We start from the raw sequence: 19166 nt of genomic DNA on the forward strand, positions 1-19166 counted from the left end.
CAAATCGTACTGATTTCTTTCTCCAGTTGCTTCTTACAGAAGAAATGTCCCTGGAAGGAGAAAAATCGGAACAGGAAAATACATTTAAAATTCTTTGCACCTTCCTGAAATGTATTTTAAGGTTTAGCTATGTATCATGTTAGTTTTAACTGTTGCAGTAATTTATTTTCAAGATAAGATCTACAACCAAAGTATTTGAAAATGACCTTTTTAATCTGAACAGGATTGCATTCTGCAGTTGAAATCTGGAACTTGTATTTCAGCTGTTTGCTGCACCATCTTAAAGGTTTAATCAATGGGGGGGGGGGGGGGGTGCGCTGTGCTGCACTATCCCGAGCAATCTTATTTCTGTCTTGCACCTATTTCTACTCTGCATGAAATAGCATATGCATTACTGAGAACCATGCATGGATTGTTTTACAATCGTGACACTTGTTTTCCTGCCTGATGCTTATATTTCAGGTTTGAGAGGTTTGAAGTATTAGCAGTGTTCGCTGCCACCGTCCTGGCACAGCTCGGGGCTCTTTTTATACTCAAAGAAAGGTAGGAATGTGGGTCCTTTTCCCTTTGATTGACACGTAACATTTTACCGTGAAAATGTATCCTGTCCTGACATGCATCGGGCTAGTCAATATTTTATAAGTGCAAGAACACAATTGTTCCTTTCAGCATTAAAGCAATAAATGCAGAATTTGAAAGTATTTTAGAATCGAGCCAAAAAAAAGAGGAGGGGGTGATGTACTTTGTTGGCTACGCTTTGGTGTTACTTTAACGTTTTATTCAGATTCAGAATGATTGATGAGAGAATCCAAACCAAAGATTTAGTGAGCACAGGGCAAGCATTTCCATTTTATACCTATTGCTGTTTAATAAAATTGTAAGAGTTCTAAAGTTATATCCGAGATTGTCAGCTAACCTCTGCAAGCTTTTCCAGTACGAAGAATCCTTGCTTCGTGTGATATTGTGTTTTTTATATTACAGAGGTGCAGCATATCTTACCACTATGTAGGAATAGCAGTAACATTACTTAATCAATCAATCTGTCAGTAAATAAATGAATACAAGGTGCGATTATTTGGACCATCATAAACATACATGACTTTTTGGGTTACATTGGGGAGCTCGGCATCAGCAAAACGTTTGAAAGAGAACAAGATTATTAGCTTAATGCATCATGTTGTTTGAGCTTCATGACCCTCAAGTTTTCACCTTGTATTTAGATTTGATAGACTCTATGGAATCCCTACAGTGCAGAAGGAGGCCATTTGGGCCATCGCGTCTGCACCGACCCTCTGAAAGAGCACCCTACCTCGGGCCAGTCCGCCACCTATCCCCGTAACCCTACATAACCTGCACATCTTTAAACATCACGGGACAATTTTAGCATGGGCAATGCACCTAACCTGCGCATCTTTGGATTGTGGGAGGAAACTGGAGCACCCGGAGGAAACCCACGCAGCCACTGGGAGAACGTGCAAGCTCCACACAGACATTCACCAAGGCTGGAAAATAACCCAGGTCCCTGGCACTGGGAGGCAGCAGTGCTAACCACCATGCCACCCCATTTATCCCACCATTTCAATTTCTCCCTCTATGCCAAATACCTAAGAACAAGGCAGGTGGCTTGGTTCAAGATTCCAACCTATTTTCTTCCAACTGCTTGTAGTGAAAGAGCAATTTTAATGTTTTTTTAACCCATTTTTCAAAAGTTTTTCTCTTTTTTTTGGTCCATGCTCTACCATTCCTTCAAATGATTCCAGACCAATGGCCCCTTCCTGACCAAGATGATGACCTGGAGATCTGCTCCCAGGCCTCCACATGTTCTACTAAATCTATTCTATAGATAACCACTAGGCCGGAGAATGGCACTAAGTCACAATACCGACTTGTGGAGCTGGTGCAGATGCAATGGGCCGAATAACCTCCTCCTACACCATAACAATTCTATGATTGAGTATCCAAGGCCCATCCAGCATAATTGACTTCTAATCTTCCTGACCCCTGCCCATTTTTCGTCTTCTATCTCTCCTTCATCACTCCACCACCATCCTGCAGCTCACCATGTAGGAAACAGTAAGATTTGTTTGTTGTCTCCCCCCTGCCCCGTTAGGATGGCATATTAAATTCACCATATTAGGCACCACAGCCATGAAACTCCTTCGTCATGGTTCTGGCACGGTGCACTATTTACCTAGACTACCATTTGCTTTTAATTGTCATCAACCAGTACGGTTGTCAGATGGAGTAAAAGGCCAATATTAAATGCATTTTTACTGGTTCTTTCTGAAAGGATGAAATAAGACTGCTAGAATGACAGTTCTTATCCATAATGATCTGTGTTTTATTTTACTATTTGTTTTTTAATAAGACCCAATTCAAGGTTAGAAGTGATGATTAAAAGAATCAGGATTATCAGGGGAAATGTTGGGCGCTGGGGGGGGGGGGGCGGCCTGTGGGGGAGGGAGGGGGCTCCTTCACCGGGGTGGCCTCCGATGGGGTCTGGCCCGCGATCGGGGCCCACCGATCAGCGGACCCCCCCCCCCCCCCCGGCCTACCTCCTTCCGCCATGTTGGTGAGGGGCCGGCGTACGTAAGACGTTCCCCGCGTATGCACAAGATGGCGCAGCGCGGCACAACTGCGCATGCGCAAGATTGGGCTGCCCCAACTGCACATGCGCGGGTTGGCGCGGTGCCCATTTGGCGCCGCGTAAGGACCTTGTGGGGGCCAGAATAGGTCGTGCCCAGGCCCTGTTCGCGCCGTCGTGAAATGTGCCGGCGTTCACGACGGCGCAAACACTTGGCCTCCATATCGGAGAATCGCCCCCATTGCGCTTCCTTTCGTGGTTTAATTGGAGGCAGGGAGGGCATTTAATTAGGCAGGACGGTGGCATGCGAGCACCTTCCCACCTCTGCCAAAAAAAGTCAGCGCCAAGACCCATGCTCCAACTTGCACCCTGCCGCAAATTGAGGACCTTAAGTGGGAAATTAATGATCACATTTTTTTGTCTTGCCACCACTAGATTTAATCCAACAGCGGGCCTGCCACTACTCGAGGATAACTACTGGTAAATCAGTGCAGGCTGCTTGTGGGCTCCCAGAGGTGGGCAGTCCCTCATTTAAAGACACTCCATGCCTGATTGGGTGAACTGGAAGGGGGGGGCGCCACTGAGATCTACCCCCCTTTTTTTTTTGTTGAAAATATGTTTATTCAGAATTTTTTTTTTTTTTTAATAAATATTTTATTGAAAATTTTTGGTCAACCAACACAGTACATTGTGCATCCTTTACACAATATTATAACAACACAAATAACAATGACCTATTTTTTTATAAACAAAAAACAAAAAATGAATAAATATTAAATAACAAGAATGAAAACTAGCCCTAATTGGCAACTGCCTTGTCACAAGTTACACCCCCCCCCCCGCCCCCCCCCCCCCACCCCCCCCCCAAATCCTGGGCCGCTGCTGCTGCCTTCTTTTTCCCCTTCCATCTATCTATCCGCAAGGTATTCGACGAACGGTTGCCACCGCCTGGTGAACCCTTGAGCCGACCCCCTTAGGACGAACTTAATCCGCTCTAGCTTTATAAACCCCGCCATGTCATTTATCCAGGTCTCCACCCCCGGGGGCTTGGCTTCCTTCCACATTAGCAATATCCTGCGCCGGGCTACTAGGGACGCAAAGGCCAAAACATCAGCCTCTCTCGCCTCCTGCACTCCCGGCTCTTGTGCAACCCCAAATATAGCCAACCCCCAGCTTGGTTCGACCCGGACCCCCACTACTTTTGAAAGCACCTTTGTCACCCCCATCCAAAACCCCCGTAGTGCCGGGCATGACCAAAACATATGGGTATGATTCGCTGGGCTTCTCGAGCACCTCGCACACCTATCCTCCACCCCAAAAAATTTACTGAGCCGCGCTCCAGTCATATGCGCCCTGTGTAATACCTTAAACTGAATCAGGCTTAGCCTGGCACACGAGGACGACGGGTTTACCCTACTTAGGGCATCCGCTCACAGCCCCTCCTCGATCTCCTCCCCCAGCTCTTCTTCCCATTTCCCTTTTAGTTCATCTACCATAGTCTCCCCTTCGTCCCTCATTTCCCTATATATATCTGACACCTTACCATCCCCCACCCATGTCTTTGAGATCACTCTGTCCTGCACCTCTTGTGTCGGGAGCTGCGGAAAATCCCTCACCTGTTGCCTCGCAAAAGCCCTCAGTTGCATATACCTGAATGCATTCCCTTGGGGCAACCCATATTTCTCGGTCAGCGCTCCCAGACTCGCGAACTTCCCATCCACAAATAGATCTTTCAGTTGCGTTATTCCTGCTCTTTGCCACATTCCATATCCCCCATCCATTCCCCCCGGGGCAAACCTATGGTTGTTTCTTATCGGGGACCCCCCCAAAGCTCCAGTCTTTCCCCTATGCCGTCTCCACTGTCCCCAAATCTTCAGTGTAGCTACCACCACCGGGCTTGTGGTGTAATTCCTCGGTGAGAACGGCAATGGGGCTGTAACCATAGCCTGCTGGCTAGTCCCCCTACAGGACGCCCTCTCTAATCTCTTCCACGCCGCTCCCTCCTCCTCTCCCATCCACTTACTCACCATTGAAATATTAGCGGCCCAATAGTACTCACTTAGGCTCGGTAGTGCCAGCCCCCCCCCCTATCCCTGCTACGCTGTAAGAATCCCTTCCTCACTCTCGGGGTCTTCCCGGCCCAAACAAAACCCATGATGCTCTTTTCAATCCTTTTAAAAAAAGCCTTCGTGATCACCACCGGGAGGCACTGAAACACAAAGAGGAATCTCGGGAGGACCACCATCTTAACCGCCTGCACCCTCCCTGCCATTGACAGGGCTACCATATCCCATCTCTTGAAATCTTCCTCCATCTGTTCCACCAACCGCGTTAAATTTAACCTGTGCAGCGTGCCCCAATTCTTAGCTATCTGGATCCCCAGGTAACGAAAGTCTCTTGTTACCTTCCTCAACGGTAGGTCCTCTATTTCTCTACTCTGCTCCCCAGGATGCACCACAAACAGCTCACTCTTCCCCATGTTCAATTTATACCCTGAAAAATCCCCAAACTCCCCAAGCATCCGCATTATTTCTGGCATCCCCTCCGCCGGATCCGCCACATATAGTAGCAAATCGTCCGCATACAAAGATACCCGGTGTTCTTCTCCTCCCCTAAGTACTCCCCTCCACTTCTTGGAACCCCTCAGCGCTATCGCCAGGGGCTCAATCGCCAGTGCAAACAGTAATGGGGACAGAGGGCATCCCTGCCTTGTCCCTCTATGGAGCCGAAAATATGCCGATCCCCGTCCATTCGTGACCACGCTCGCCACTGGGGCCCTATACAATAGCTGCACCCATCTAACATACCCCTCTCCAAAACCAAATCTCCTCAACACCTCCCACAAATAATCCCATTCCACTCTATCAAATGCTTTCTCGGCATCCATCGCCACTACTATCTCTGTTTCACCCTCTGGTGGGGCCATCATCATTACCCCTAACAGCCTCCGTATATTCGTGTTCAGCTGTCTCCCCTTCACAAACCCAGTTTGGTCCTCGTGAACCACCCCCGGGACACATTCCTCTATTCTCATTGCCATTACCTTGGCCAGGACCTTGGCATCCACATTTAGGAGGGAAATTGGTCTGTACGACCCGCATTGTAGCGGGTCCTTTTCCTTCTTTAAGAGAAGCGATATCGTTGCTTCCGACATAGTCGGGGGCAGTTGTCCCCTTTCCTTTGCCTCATTAAAGGTCCTCGTCAGTACCGGGGCGAGCAAGTCCAAATATTTTCTATAAAATTCGACTGGGAATCCGTCCGGTCCCGGGGCCTTTCCCGTCTGCATGCTCCTAATTCCTTTCACCACTTCTTCTACCTCGATCTGTGCTCCCAGTCCCACCCTTTCCTGCTCTTTCACCTTGGGAATTTCCAGCCGATCCAAAAAGTCCATCATTCTCTCCCTCCCATCCGGGGGTTGAGCTTCATATAATTTTTTATAAAATGTCTTGAACACTTCATTCACTCTCTCCGCTCCCCGCTCCATCTCTCCTTCCTCGTCCCTCACTCCCCCTATTTCCCTCGCTGCTCCCCTTTTCCTCAATTGGTGTGCCAGCAACCTGCTCGCCTTCTCCCCATATTCATACTGTACACCCTGTGCCTTCCTCCATTGTGCCTCTGCAGTGCCTGTAGTCAGCAAGTCAAATTCCACATGCAGCCTTTGCCTTTCCCTGTACAATCCCTCCTCCGGTGCTTCCGCATATTGTCTGTCCACCCTCAAAAGTTCTTGCAGCAACCGCTCCCGTTCCTTACTCTCCTGCTTCCCTTTATGTGCCCTTATTGATATCAGCTCCCCCCTAACCACCGCCTTCAACGCCTCCCAGACCACTCCCACCTGGACCTCCCCATTGTCATTGAGTTCCAAGTACTTTTCAATACATCCCCTCACCCTTAGACACACCCCCTCATCCGCCATTAGTCCCATGTCCATTCTCCAGGGTGGGCGCCCTCCTATTTCCTCCCCTATCTCCAAGTCCACCCAGTGTGGGGCGTGATCCGAAATGGCGATAGCCGTATACTCCGTTCCCCTCACCTTCGGGATCAGTGCCCTACCCAGCACGAAAAAGTCTATGCGCGAATAGACTTTATGGACATATGAGAAAAACGAGAACTCCTTACTCCTAGGTCTACTGAATCTCCACGGGTCCACACCTCCCATCTGCTCCATAAAATCCTTAAGCACCTTGGCTGCTGCCGGCCTCCTTCCAGTCCTGGACTTCGACCTATCCAGCCCTGGTTCCAACACCGTGTTAAAGTCTCCCCCCATTATCAGCTTTCCCGTCTCCAGGTCCGGGATGCGTCCTAGCATCCGCCTCATAAAATTGGCATCATCCCAGTTCGGGGCATACACGTTTACCAAAACCACCGTCTCTCCCTGTAGTTTGCCACTCACCATCACGTATCTGCCCCCGTTATCCGCCACTATAGTCTTTGCCTCGAACATTACCCGCTTCCCCACTAATATAGCCACCCCCCTGTTTTTCGCATCTAGCCCCGAATGGAACACCTGCCCCACCCATCCTTTGCGCAGCCTAACCTGGTCTATCAGTTTCAGGTGCGTTTCCTGTAACATAACCACATCTGCTTTAAGTTTCTTAAGGTGTGCGAGTACCCGTGCCCTCTTTATCGGCCCGTTGAGCCCTCTCACGTTCCACGTGATCAGCCGAGTTGGGGGGCTTCCCACCCCCCCCCCTTGCCGATTAGCCATCATCTTTTTCCAGCTTCTCACCCAGTTCCCACGCAGCTGTATCTCCCCCAGGCGGCGCCCCCCCGCCCATCCTCTCCCGTACCCGCTCCCCCCTTTCCCCAGCAGCAGCAACCCAGTAATTCCCCCCTCCAACCCCCCCCCCCCCCGCTAGACCCCCCACTAGCGTAATTACTCCCCCCATGTTGCTCCCAGAAGTCAGCAAACTCTGGCTGACCTCGGCTTCCCCCCGTGACCACGGCTCGCACCGTGCGACGCCCCCTCCTTCCTGCTTCTCTGTTCCCGCCATAATTATCATAGCGCGGGAGCCAAGCCCGCGCTTCTCCCTTGGCCCCGCCCCCCATGGCCAACGCCCCATCTCCTCTCCCTCCCCACCTCCCCCCATCACCCCCTGTGGGAGAGAGAAAAGTTACCACACCGCAGGATTAGAACATAAAACCCCTCTTCGCCCCCCACATTCGCCCCACCACTTTGTCCAAATGTTCTTTTTAATAATCCACTCATTCCAGTTTTTCTTCTACAATAAAAGTCCACGCTTCATCCGCCGTCTCAAAGTAGTGGTGCCTCCCTTGATATGTGACCCACAGTCTTGCCGGTTGCAGCATTCCAAATTTTATCTTCTTTTTATGAAGCACCGCCTTGGCCCGATTAAAGCTCGCACTCCTTCTCGCCACCTCCGCACTCCAGTCTTGATAAACGCGGATCACCGCGTTCTCCCATTTACTGCTCCGAGTTTTCTTCGCCCATCTAAGGACCATTTCTCTATCCTTAAAACGGAGGAATCTCACCACTATGGCTCTGGGAGTTTCTCCTGCTCTCGGTCCTCGCGCCATAACTCGGTATGCTCCCTCCACCTCCAACGGACCCGCCGGGGCCTCCGCTCCCATTAACAAGTGCAGCATCGTGCTCACATATGCCCCGACGTCCGCACCCTCCACACCTTCAGGAAGACCAAGAATCCTCAGGTTGTTCCTCCTTGCGTTGTTTTCCAGTGCCTCCAACCTCTCCACACATCGTTTCTGATGTGCCTCCTGTATCTCCGTCTTCACCACCAGGCCCTGTATATCGTCCTCATTCTCGGCTGCCTTCGCCTTCACGACCCCAAGCTCCCGCTCCTGGGTCTTTTGTTCCTCCTTTAGCCCTTCAATCGCCTGTAGTATCGGGGCCAACAGCTCTTTCTTCATTTCCTTTTTTATCTCTTCCACGCAGCATTTCAAGAACTCTTGTTGTTCAGGGCCCCATGTTAAACTGCCACCTTCCGACGCCATCTTGGTTTTTTGCTTGCCTTCCTTGCCGCTGTTCTAAAGGATCCACTGCAATCTGGCCACTCTCTCCTCCTTTTTCCATCCGTATCCAGGGGGGATTCCCTTCTGGTTTACCGCACAGTGTTTTTAGCCGTCAAAATTGCCGTTGGGGCTCCTATCAAGAGCCCAAAAGTCCGTTTCACAGGGAGCTGCCGAAACGTACGACTCAGCTGGTCATCGCCGCACCCGGAACTTCCTTTATTCAGAATTTTTAACGGAATTGTCAACCATATAAACCCCCCCCCCCCCCCCCCCGCCCCGTAACAAAAAAGAAGAAAAAACTCGTATAGCAAGACATAAACATGGCAAATCAATATGATACAGAACTTTGTACATTGGATTCCTCCTGTACACATCAGTTTTCCGGATCGTTTATGTATTTTCTTGCTCAGATGCCCCCCCGAAGAACCCCCCCCCCCCGGGTTGCTGCTGCTGTCGACCAAACTCCGTCTAACGCTCCGCGAAATGGTCTAGGAACGGTTGCCACCGCCTGGAGAATCCCTGCACAGACCCTCTCAAGGCAAACTTTATCCTTTCCAACTTCAGAAACCCTGCCATATCATTTATCCAGGCTTCCACACTGGGGGGCTTCGCATCCTTCCACACTAACAAGATCCTTGGGACGCAAAGGCCAGAATGCCGGCCTCTCTCGCCTCCTGCACTCACGGCTAGTCCGCTACTCCAAATAGTGCTAGCCCCCAACTTGGCTTGACCCGGGCTTTCACCACCTTAGATACTGTTCTCGCAACTCCCCTCCAGAACCCATCCAGTGCCGGGCATGACCAAAACATATGGACATGGTTCGCTGGGCTTCCTGAGCACCTCCCACATCTGTCCTCCACCCCAAAGAATCTACTCCGCCTCGCCCCCGTCATATGCGCTCTGTGAACAACCTTAAATTGTATCAGGCTAAGCCTGGCACACGAGGAAGAGGAATTAACCCTACTTACGACATCAGCCCATAGACCCTCCTCAATCTCCTCCCCCAGCTCCTCTTCCCATTTACCCTTCAGCTCCTCTACCAGAGCCTCCCCCTCTTTCATCTCCTGGTATATCGCCGACACCTTGCCCTCTCCGGCCCATACGCCCAAAATCACCCTGTCTTGAATCCCCTGTGCCAGGAGCAGCGGGAATTCCCTCACCTGCCGCCTCACAAACGCCCTCACTTGCATGTACTTGAAGGCATTTCCCGGGGGTAGTCCAAATTTCTCCTCCAGAGCACCTAAGCTCGCAAACGTCCCATCGATGAACAGGTCCTCCATTCTTCTAATCCCTGCCCGATGCCAGCTCTGAAACCCCCCGTCCATCCTTCCTGGGACAAACCGGTGGTTATCTCTGATCGGGAACCACACCGAGGCTCCCATCGCACCCCTGTGTCGTCTCCACTGCCCCCAGATCTTTAGCGTTGCCGCCACCACCGGACTCGTGGTGTACCTTGTCGGCGAGAGCGGCAGCGGTGCCGTCACCAGCGCCCCCAGGCTCGTTCCTTTCGGGGGCAGGGTCCCCCACCTCCCTTGCCTCATTGAAAGTCCTTACCAGCAACGGGGCTAACAGGTCTACATACTTTCTATAAAACTCCACCGGGAACCCATCTGGCCCCGGGGCCTTCCCTGCCTGCATGCTCCCCAGTCCTGTAACCAGCTCCTCTACCCCAATTGGCGCCCCAAAACCAGCCACCACCTGCTCCTCCACCCTCAGGAACATCAGTTGGTCCAAGAATCGTCGCATCCCCTCTTTTCCCTCTGGGGACTGGGACCTATACAGCTCTTCGTAGAAGGCCTTGAATGCCTCACTCACTTTCACCGCACTCCGCACCGTAGTTCCCCTTCCATCCTTGACTCCACCTATTTCCCTCTCTGCCATCCTCTTACGGAGCGTGCCAGTATCTGGCTCGCCTTCTCCCCATATTCGTACACCGCCCCCTGTGCCTTTCTCCACTGTGTCTCTGCCTTCCCTGTGGTCAACGGGTCGAACTCCGTCTGGAGACTTCGCCTCTCCCTGAGTAGTCCCTCATTAGGGGCCTCTGCATAACTCCAGTCCACCTTTAAAATCTCCCCCACCAACCTCTCCCTTTCCCTACCCTCTCTCTTCTCCCTCTGAGCCCTGATGGAGATTAACTCTCTCCTGACCACCGCCTTCAGCGCCTCCCATACTACTCCCACCTGCACCTCCCCGTTGTCGTTGGCCTCCAGATACCTCTCGATGCACCCCGCACCCTCCCGCACACTTCCTCGTCTGCCAACAGTCCCACATCCAACCGCCACAACGGGCGTTGCCCCCCCCCCAGCTCTAATTCCACCCAGTGCGGGGCGTGGTCTGAAATGGCTGTGGCCGAATACTCCGTTACCTCCACTTTTGAGATCAATGCCCTGCCCGGAACAAAAAAATCTATCCGGGAGTAGGCCTTGTGTATATGGGAGAAAAAAGAGAATTCTCTGACCAAAGGCCTGGCAAATCTCCACGGATCTACTCCCCCCATCTGGTCCATAAACCCCCTGAGCACCTTGGCCGCAGCCGGCCTCTTTCCGGTCCTGTATCTAGAGCGATCCAGCGCTGGGTCCAGGACCGTGTTGAAGTCCCCCCCCCCATTATCAAGCTTCCTACCTCCAGGTCCGGAATACGCCCCAACATACGGTTCATGAATCCAGTGTCGTCCCAGTTCGGGGCGTATACATTCACCAATACCACCCCCGTCCCCTGCAATCTACCACTCACCATCACATACCGGCCTCTGTTATCCACCACTATGTTCTTGGCCTCAAACGACACCCGCTTCCCCACCAGTATTGCCACCCCTCTATTCTTCGCATCCAGCCCCGAATGGAACACCTGTCCCACCCATCCCTACCTTAACCTGACCTGATCTGCCACCTTCAGATGTGTCTCCTGAAGCATGACCACGTCTGCCTTCAGTCCCTTTAAGTGCGCAAACACTCGTGCCCTCTTAATCGGCCCATTTAGGCCTCTCACATTCCACGTGATCAGCCGGTTTGGGGGGCTGCTCCCCCCGCCCCCCGACTAGCCATCTCCTATTTTAGGCCAGTCCCGTGCCCGCGTCTCCCGCACCCTCCAGTCCCCCAGACGGGGAACCCCCGCCCCGGCTACCTCTTCCATTTTCAGTTCCCCCTCGGCCATTGCAGCAAGCAACCCTATTGTCTCCCCCCGCTAGATTCAAATCTAGCTTTCCCCCCCCCCATAATACTTCCGTAAGTCAGCTGACTCCTGCTGACCCCGGCCCCCCCCCTGCCTACCCCTTGTCCACCCCCCACCCCCCCCCCCCCCCCGGTGTGGAAATCCCTCCTCATCCTTGCGCTCCCCCCCCCCCCCCACCTCCCTAGCGCGGGAAAAAGCCCGTGCTTTCCCAAGCCAGCCCCGCCCCCTGTGGCGCAGCTCCTGTTGCGGCCTTATCCTAATTCCCCCATCCCCGAGTCTCACCTCCCTCCAGTACCGACGCCCACATTCCTCACTGCCCCCCCCCCCATCAAAAACTCTTCCCCCCCCCCCATCCCCATTCATCGTCCCACCCGTGAAACATTCTTTACCCATATTTACACACCTGTATACAATCAACATCTCCCCCACTACCACAGCCCCTCAGTTCGAGTCCAATTTTTCCGTTTGGATAAAGGTCCAAGCCTCTTCTGGCGTTTCAAAATAGTGGTGTCGGTCCTGGTACGTGACCCACAGTCGCGCTGGCTGCAGCATTCTGAATCTCTCCCTTTTTTTATGCAGCACCGCCTTGGCCCGATTGAAGCCAGCTCTCCTTTTTGCCACCTCCGCGCTCCAGTCCTGATAAACCCGGATCACCGCATTCTCCCATCTACTGCCCGCTCTTTCTTGGCCCATCTCAGGACACTCTCTCTGTCCGCGAAACGATGGAACCTTGCCACTATCGCCCTTGGCGGCTTGCCAGCCTTGGGTCTCCTCGCCAGGACCCGGTGAGCCCCTTCTAGCTCCAGGGGGCTCGGAGAGGCCTCCGCACCCATCAGCGAATGGAGCATCGTGCTCACATACGCCCCAGCATCAGCCCCCTCCACTCCTTCAGGGAGACCTAGAATCCGGAGGTTCTTCCTCCGCGACCTGTTCTCCAGGACTTCGAATCTCCCAGCCCACCGCTTGTGCAGCGCCTCATGCGCTTCCATCTTCACCGCCAGGCCCAAGATCTCGTCCTCGTTCTCATTGGTTTTTTCCTTCACCTCTCGGAGCTCTACCGCCTGGGCCTTCGGGGTCGCCTTCAGCCCCTCGATCGCCAACAGCATTGGCGCCAGCACATCCTTTTTAAGCTCCTCCACGCAGCGCCTGAGAAACTCCTGTTGGTCCGGCCCCCATGCTGCTCGACCTCCGCCATCTTGTTTTCTCGCCCTCGTTTCTGCCGCTGCTCCAAAGCTTCTTTTTTTGTCCCTCCACTTCTAGTCCCCTCCATACATGATAGAAGGGGGACCTTACTTCACCTTCCCACACGGGATTCGATCAAAAAAGTTCTGTTGGGGCTCCTCCGGAGAGCCCAAAAGTCCATTCTAGCGGGAGCTGCCGAAATGTGCGGCTTAGCTCCGCATCGCCGCAACCGGAAGTCGATCTAACCTCCTGCTGAACCCCACCCTCGCAACCCCCCCACCGCACAAAACCCCTCCTGCTTTGACTTCTCTGGCCTAAGTTGCTCCTCAATCTTGGGCCTCTAGTGGCTGTCATTCCCTCCGCAGCCACTGCCTCCCTGGTGACACTGGTGAGAAAAAACGCTTCAAACAACTGATTGGCCAGCTGCTCTCGAGGGATGGAATGTCCCCTCTTATGGTCCTTGATCCCAGGGAAGGTCTGCCAGCACTTAAAACCAGGGGGCCTCCGAAAGAGGTAACATGAGTCTCTCACTAGCTCGCCAGCCAGCAGCAAAGACCCTGACCCTTCCCTAAAATTCTTCCCCCTCAATTTCTACTGTTACTTCCTTTCCCCCCTCCCCTTCTTGACTGAAAGTATTTGGCTTGTGCTGTGGTACAATTTCAATGGTACCAACAGCTAGTCTTGTATGCAGGCTGGTTCTCTATCAGGAAGCTTGTGAATGCTGAGCTCAATCTTGTCCCCATCCAAATATCGCAGACATTTCTTGCATAGTAATCGAGTGAAAATCTAGTAAATTTTCCCCAGTCCCAGCCTCTCACACTCCTAAGGACACAGGGGAAAAAAATCATTTTTTTCTCACTGGAATTAAGTAGGGATAAAGTTAGTGATCCATGGAACCATTAAGAATGCTGGCCTAGCCAGGGACACCCACATTCTATAAAATAATTTTTAAAAATCCTAGCCCAAGTTCCTCTGAACCACACCAATTTGTTGAAAAATACAAATTAATTTGAAATATTTCTTGCCTTTAGATTTGTTGAATGCCATGAAAGAATTCAAAGTGAAGTATCTATTACAGCCCTGATAGATGAGCCCAATGTTCTTTTTTTAAAAATCCTATTAAATGGAGTAGTTGTCTGCATCCTTTTGAGGTTGGACATTGGTTTTATTTTCAGGCTAATGCAAAGGAACCTATTGGTTGTATGTGCTCCATGCTACAGATGGATTACTGAGTGCTGTCAGAGGATAGGATAATAATCTTCCAAAACTTTATACGTAGATATGGGGGAAATAGGAAGTCAGAATTTAAAAAAACCTGTTTTCTAAATCTCTATACAGTGCAGTAGCTGTGCAGCATTATACTTTTTAAAACACCATTGTCAAAGCTTCCAGAGACACTCGTCTATATTACATGCATTTGTATCTTGTGTATTAAGTGTGGTCTCGTGGTGTACCATGATTTAAATATCTGATGGAATGCTGGCTGCATGAAGTGTGAATCCAACTTTTCAAACTTTTATGGACCACCTATGGTAGAGGAGCATCACTCTTAGAATAAGATATTTACAATTCTTTACTGACATTGATGTCTGAAAAGCTTTGAAAGATGCAGACAGCGTTTAGTTATCTGAATGAATTGTGTCATATAGAATGTTAATGGTTCCATAAACAAATTGTATAGATGTCTGATTATGGAAAATACCTACTTGCCAAGCTATAAAGAAATTCAATGGTAATACATTGTGATGCGCAATCAATATACTCGAGACGAAGGTATTCAGTAACTGAGGCTTTAATGCAATAGAACTGATCCCCAGCAGCTTCGTTACACAAAGTGAAGGCTGCTGGGACGGCACCATCTCTTATACCCCGCCTTCAGGGCGGAGCTACTTCACACGGCCAATGGTAGACTCCAGGGTCTCAACCAATGGCGTCGGCCTCTCGGGTACCGCAATACCTGGTACTACCACACATTGCACCACCAGTCCTCTACTGGCTATTGGTACATGTATGGTTGAGCTGTACATATCATCCCAGGTTAGATTCCTAGTCCATGCTGAATCATGCTGGAATAGACTTCGGGAATTTGGAATTGATCTTGCACCCCTCCACACGGTGCAGCCACCCACCACTCCTTCCCCCGGTGCTGGGATAGAAAAACTCTAACCAGAATAACTATGTAGTGACCAGCATTGTATTAACACTCTGTCATGAGTTCTCCAGAAGAGGAAAAGGTGTGGAGAATAGGAAATGGTTTTTATAAAAATAAATGATCTCTTGTGACTGCCGATCAATGGATTAACATTAATATGAACAAAAGTGCGCTTACAGCCTTTTACCAGTTTAAAACTTTTTTCATCTCTCCTGCTTCATTTCTGTGCAACACTATGATTGCTTTCTCTACCTTTAGCAATGCAGAAGTTTAATTTGTTTTTGTTTTTTAAAACAGTATGGAGCGATTTCTCAAACCGCCTGAAATTCATACGTAAGTTTCTTTGATTTAGTTCTGCATGAGTAAATATTTCAGTAGTATCTTGGAGCATTTTTGAATGGTATTCAATTTTTCTTCAGTGAAGTCTGTTATGATTGCAAGAGAGACCATTAACTTTTTAAACTAAACTTGAAATCCCAGTTATTAAACTGAACACCACAAAATGTCCTGCTTGAAACACACACTTTAAAAAAAATCTTTTTATTGGCATTTCTCATACTTATAAACAATTGTATATATACATCACATTTTTCTTACCCACGTTAATTTACTTTATTATACAGAAAGGTTTATTTTGTCTTTCTTTTAATTGGTCCTACATACATTCACCGCTCTCTGGGCCGGTCCCACCTTCCCCCCCCTCCCTTGCTTACCCCTTCCGCCCCCTCCCCCCCGTTGGCTTCAACTGTGCTTTGCTTTTATTTTTGGTGGTGGGGGGGGTGTTACCCCCTCCTCCTTTTGTGGTTTCTCCACCTTCCTTCAGTCCCCCCCCGGATTGCGCAGTCCTTTGGTTCCTCATCTATCTTGGTTTTTTATTCTTAACTTACTCCTCGTTGCTGGCCTGGAACAGGTTTTGGAACACGCCGACAAACTGTCCCCAGGTATCTGGGAAGGTTTCCTCTGACCCTCGGGTGGCGTACGTAATCTTCTCCAGGTGGAGAAATTCCGAGAGGTCAGCGAGCCAGTCTGCAGCTGTGGGTGGTGCTGCCGACCGCCAGCCGAGCAGGATTCTCCGGCATGCGATTAGGGAAGCAAAAGCAAGGGTGTTGGCCCCCTTCCCCATGTGTAGTTCTGGTTGCTCCGATACCCCGAAGATTGCCACTATTGGGCATGGCTCCTTCACCCCCACAACCTTGGACATTGCCTCGGAGAAGGCGGTCCAGAACCCAGCAAGTTTGGGACAAGCCCAGAACATATGGGTGTGGTTGGCCGGGCCCCTCTGGCACCATTCACATTTATCCTTCACCTCCGGGAAGAACCTGCTCATTAGAGCTCTGGCCAGGTGCGCTCTGTGCACCATTTTGAGCTGCATTAGGCTGAGCCTTGCGCAGGAGGAGGTGGAGTTAACCCTGCTCAGTGCTTTGCTCCAGAGTCCCCACCCTACCTCTGCCCTCAGTTCGTCCTCCCATTTAAAACGGCCCAGAACAGATTCTGTTACCTGGGGATCCAGATCGCCAAAGACTAGACACAGATCCACAAGTGGAACCTGACCAGGCTGATGGAGGAAGTAAAAAGGGACCTACAAAGATGGGTCTCACTCCCACTCTCCCTGACGGGGAGAGTGCAGACGATCAAGATGGACGTACTGCCGAGGTTCCCCTTCCTGTTTAGATCCATACCGATCTTCATCCCCAAGGCCTTCTTCCAAAATGTAGTCAGTCTAATCATGGCGTTTGTGTGGGGGGTAAGAATCCGAGAATTCCCAAACCACTGCAAAGAAGGAAAATTGGCTTTACCGAACCTAAAATACTACCACTGGGCAGCAATGGCAGAAAGAGTGAGGGGATGGTACATGAACCCGGCACACACTGGGTACAGATGGAGGAGGCCTCCTGTAAAGGAATGACCCTCTGGGCCCTGGCTACAAAGCAGTCCCATCTCCCTCAACAAGATTCACAGCGAGTCCAGTAGTAGCGGCTACGCTGAGAATGTGGGCCCAGCTGAGACAACACTTCGGGCTAACTAAAATGGCTCCCATCTGCGGCAATTACTAGATACTGCTTTCAAAAGATGGAGGCGGGACGGGGGCACACTGACGGTCGGGGACTTTTACGTAGGACACAGACTGGCGACACTGGACGAACTGACGAGAAAGTGGAAACTAGCAAAAGGGCAGAAAATGAGACACCTCCAAATAAAATGCTTCCTCCGGAGTTGCGGGAGCAGGCCTGAGTAGGACTGGAACAAGGAGTATTCCACATAACCCACAAAAAGACAGGCCTAACTGGGGCCCATGTGGGTATCCATAGCCACACCTTTTATTTGCTGGAAGTGAGGCAAGCTCGAGGAGAAATTATTTAGTGACAGAACAAGTTCAGCCAGGTAGAGGAGAGTGGTGCAGAATGAAGATGTAGAGGGAATGGACATCATAGTGAAGAGACGGTGGTTAGGGCCAGGGAACTGGAAATTGTTAATATGATGTAGGGCATCAGATGAATCACTAATGTAGGTGGGAAGAGACTGGACAATGGTACAGAGGATGGAGTCAAGATAGGAAGAAATGAATTATGTGGGGCAGGAGTAGGCATCTACAGTATTTTGCCGATTTTGATTAAATAAGGGAAGTTCTTAAAGTATCCAGTACTTAAAGTACTTTCCAAAACATTCTTATTGTCCTGGAAGTTAATTAGTTTAAATCTCTATCTGGGACATCCCAGGTGTGCCACTTTGCCATGGGGATAGATTGCAGGGAGGCAGTCTTTTGTTTTGGGTTTATCTGTGCATTTCCCCCCAAAACGGTTAGTTGGAGCCTGGAATCAGCTTTGAGAGAAGCAGAGAGAGAAAAATATGCCAGAAGCTGTGGTCCATTAAGCAAGAAAGCAGTGAAACCCATGCTTGAATACTGCTGCTTGAAGATAATTGGAGGGTGGCTTGGTCGAATGCTAGTGGAAGAATCCCCAAGAAATCTCATACCCCAAAGAATAGCAGGAACATTGAGAAGAATCAAAGTGAGTTCCCTGAAAGCTGTGGCACACCTTGGTTTGATCCCAGGAGAAGTGAAATAACCCTGAAGATTCTGAAAAGTATTGGGGAACTCTTGGGTGGAATTAAAATTAGAATGGGCAGTAGGCTGTTGAGACTTTTGGCTTTGAAGAATTTGGGTTTACAAAATATGATGTTAAATTAATAGCAATTGCTTTACTTAATTCTTGTACAGAAGTGTTTGTTTTGTCTGGTCTCGCCCAGTGGTGTCCGAGCTCTGTCCAGTACCTGTCCGTATATTTGCTCACGTAGTCCCCCCTCCTTGCTGCCTGTGCCTATCAAGTCCTCTAGTATTGTCTGCTTTTCTCCTTAAGTCAGGTTTCCCTCCCACTGTGGCCACTTAGCTGAGTTCGACCCATTTCCTGCAACTCTACCTTCACCCTTTCCCTCTCTCCCAGAGCCATGAAAGGATCTCTCTTGTCCTCACCTTTCACCCCATTAGCCTCCACATTCAACGGATCATCCTTCTCCAGCTCATGCATAATTCCACCATTAAAGGCATCTTCCCCTAAACCCTCCCTGTCAGCATTCTGCAGGAACTGACCCCTCCATGACACCCTGGTTCACCCCTCCATCATGCCCAACTCCCCATTGCCTTCCCACGGGATCTTTCCCTGTACCTGCCCCTTTACCACCTCCCTCCTCACCGTTCAAGGCCCCGAATACTCCTTTTAGGTTAAGCAGCATTTCACTTGCATCTCCTTCAATTTGGTTTATTTTATTTGCTGCTCCCAATGCGGTCTCCTCTACATAGGAGTGACTAAACACAGACTGGGCGACCTCTTTGTGGACCACCTTCGCTCAGTTGCAAGCATGATCATTTCACCTCACCACCTTCTCATGCCCACATGTTTGTCCTTGGCCTACTGCAACGTTCCAGTGAAGCCTGGCGCAAGCTGGAGGAGCAGCATTTCATCGTCCGATGGGGTACGTTACAGCCCTCTGTACTCAGCAACTTTAGATTTTGACCTCTCTCCTCCAACTTAACCCCCCCCCCCCTTCTCTTTTTAAAAAAAGATTCCATACATTTATGGCCTCAATGCAAAA

General features: G+C 50.4%; 1 protein-coding gene across 3 annotated transcripts in view; it reads left to right on the top strand.

Moving 5' to 3' along the window:
* Nucleotides 1-19166, top strand: part of slc30a6 (solute carrier family 30 member 6) — a 227985-nt gene that overhangs the window by 138173 nt on the left and 70646 nt on the right. For all 3 annotated transcript variants that reach the window (XM_072511928.1, XM_072511935.1, XM_072511945.1), the window contains 2 exons: nucleotides 463-543; nucleotides 15375-15410. In XM_072511928.1, coding sequence (XP_072368029.1) covers nucleotides 463-543; nucleotides 15375-15410 — 117 coding nt within the window. The remainder of the gene's footprint in view (nucleotides 1-462; nucleotides 544-15374; nucleotides 15411-19166) is intronic.

The sequence above is a fragment of the Scyliorhinus torazame genome, chromosome 1, assembly GCF_047496885.1.
Source record: "Scyliorhinus torazame isolate Kashiwa2021f chromosome 1, sScyTor2.1, whole genome shotgun sequence".
Taxonomy (NCBI): Eukaryota; Metazoa; Chordata; class Chondrichthyes; order Carcharhiniformes; family Scyliorhinidae; genus Scyliorhinus; species Scyliorhinus torazame.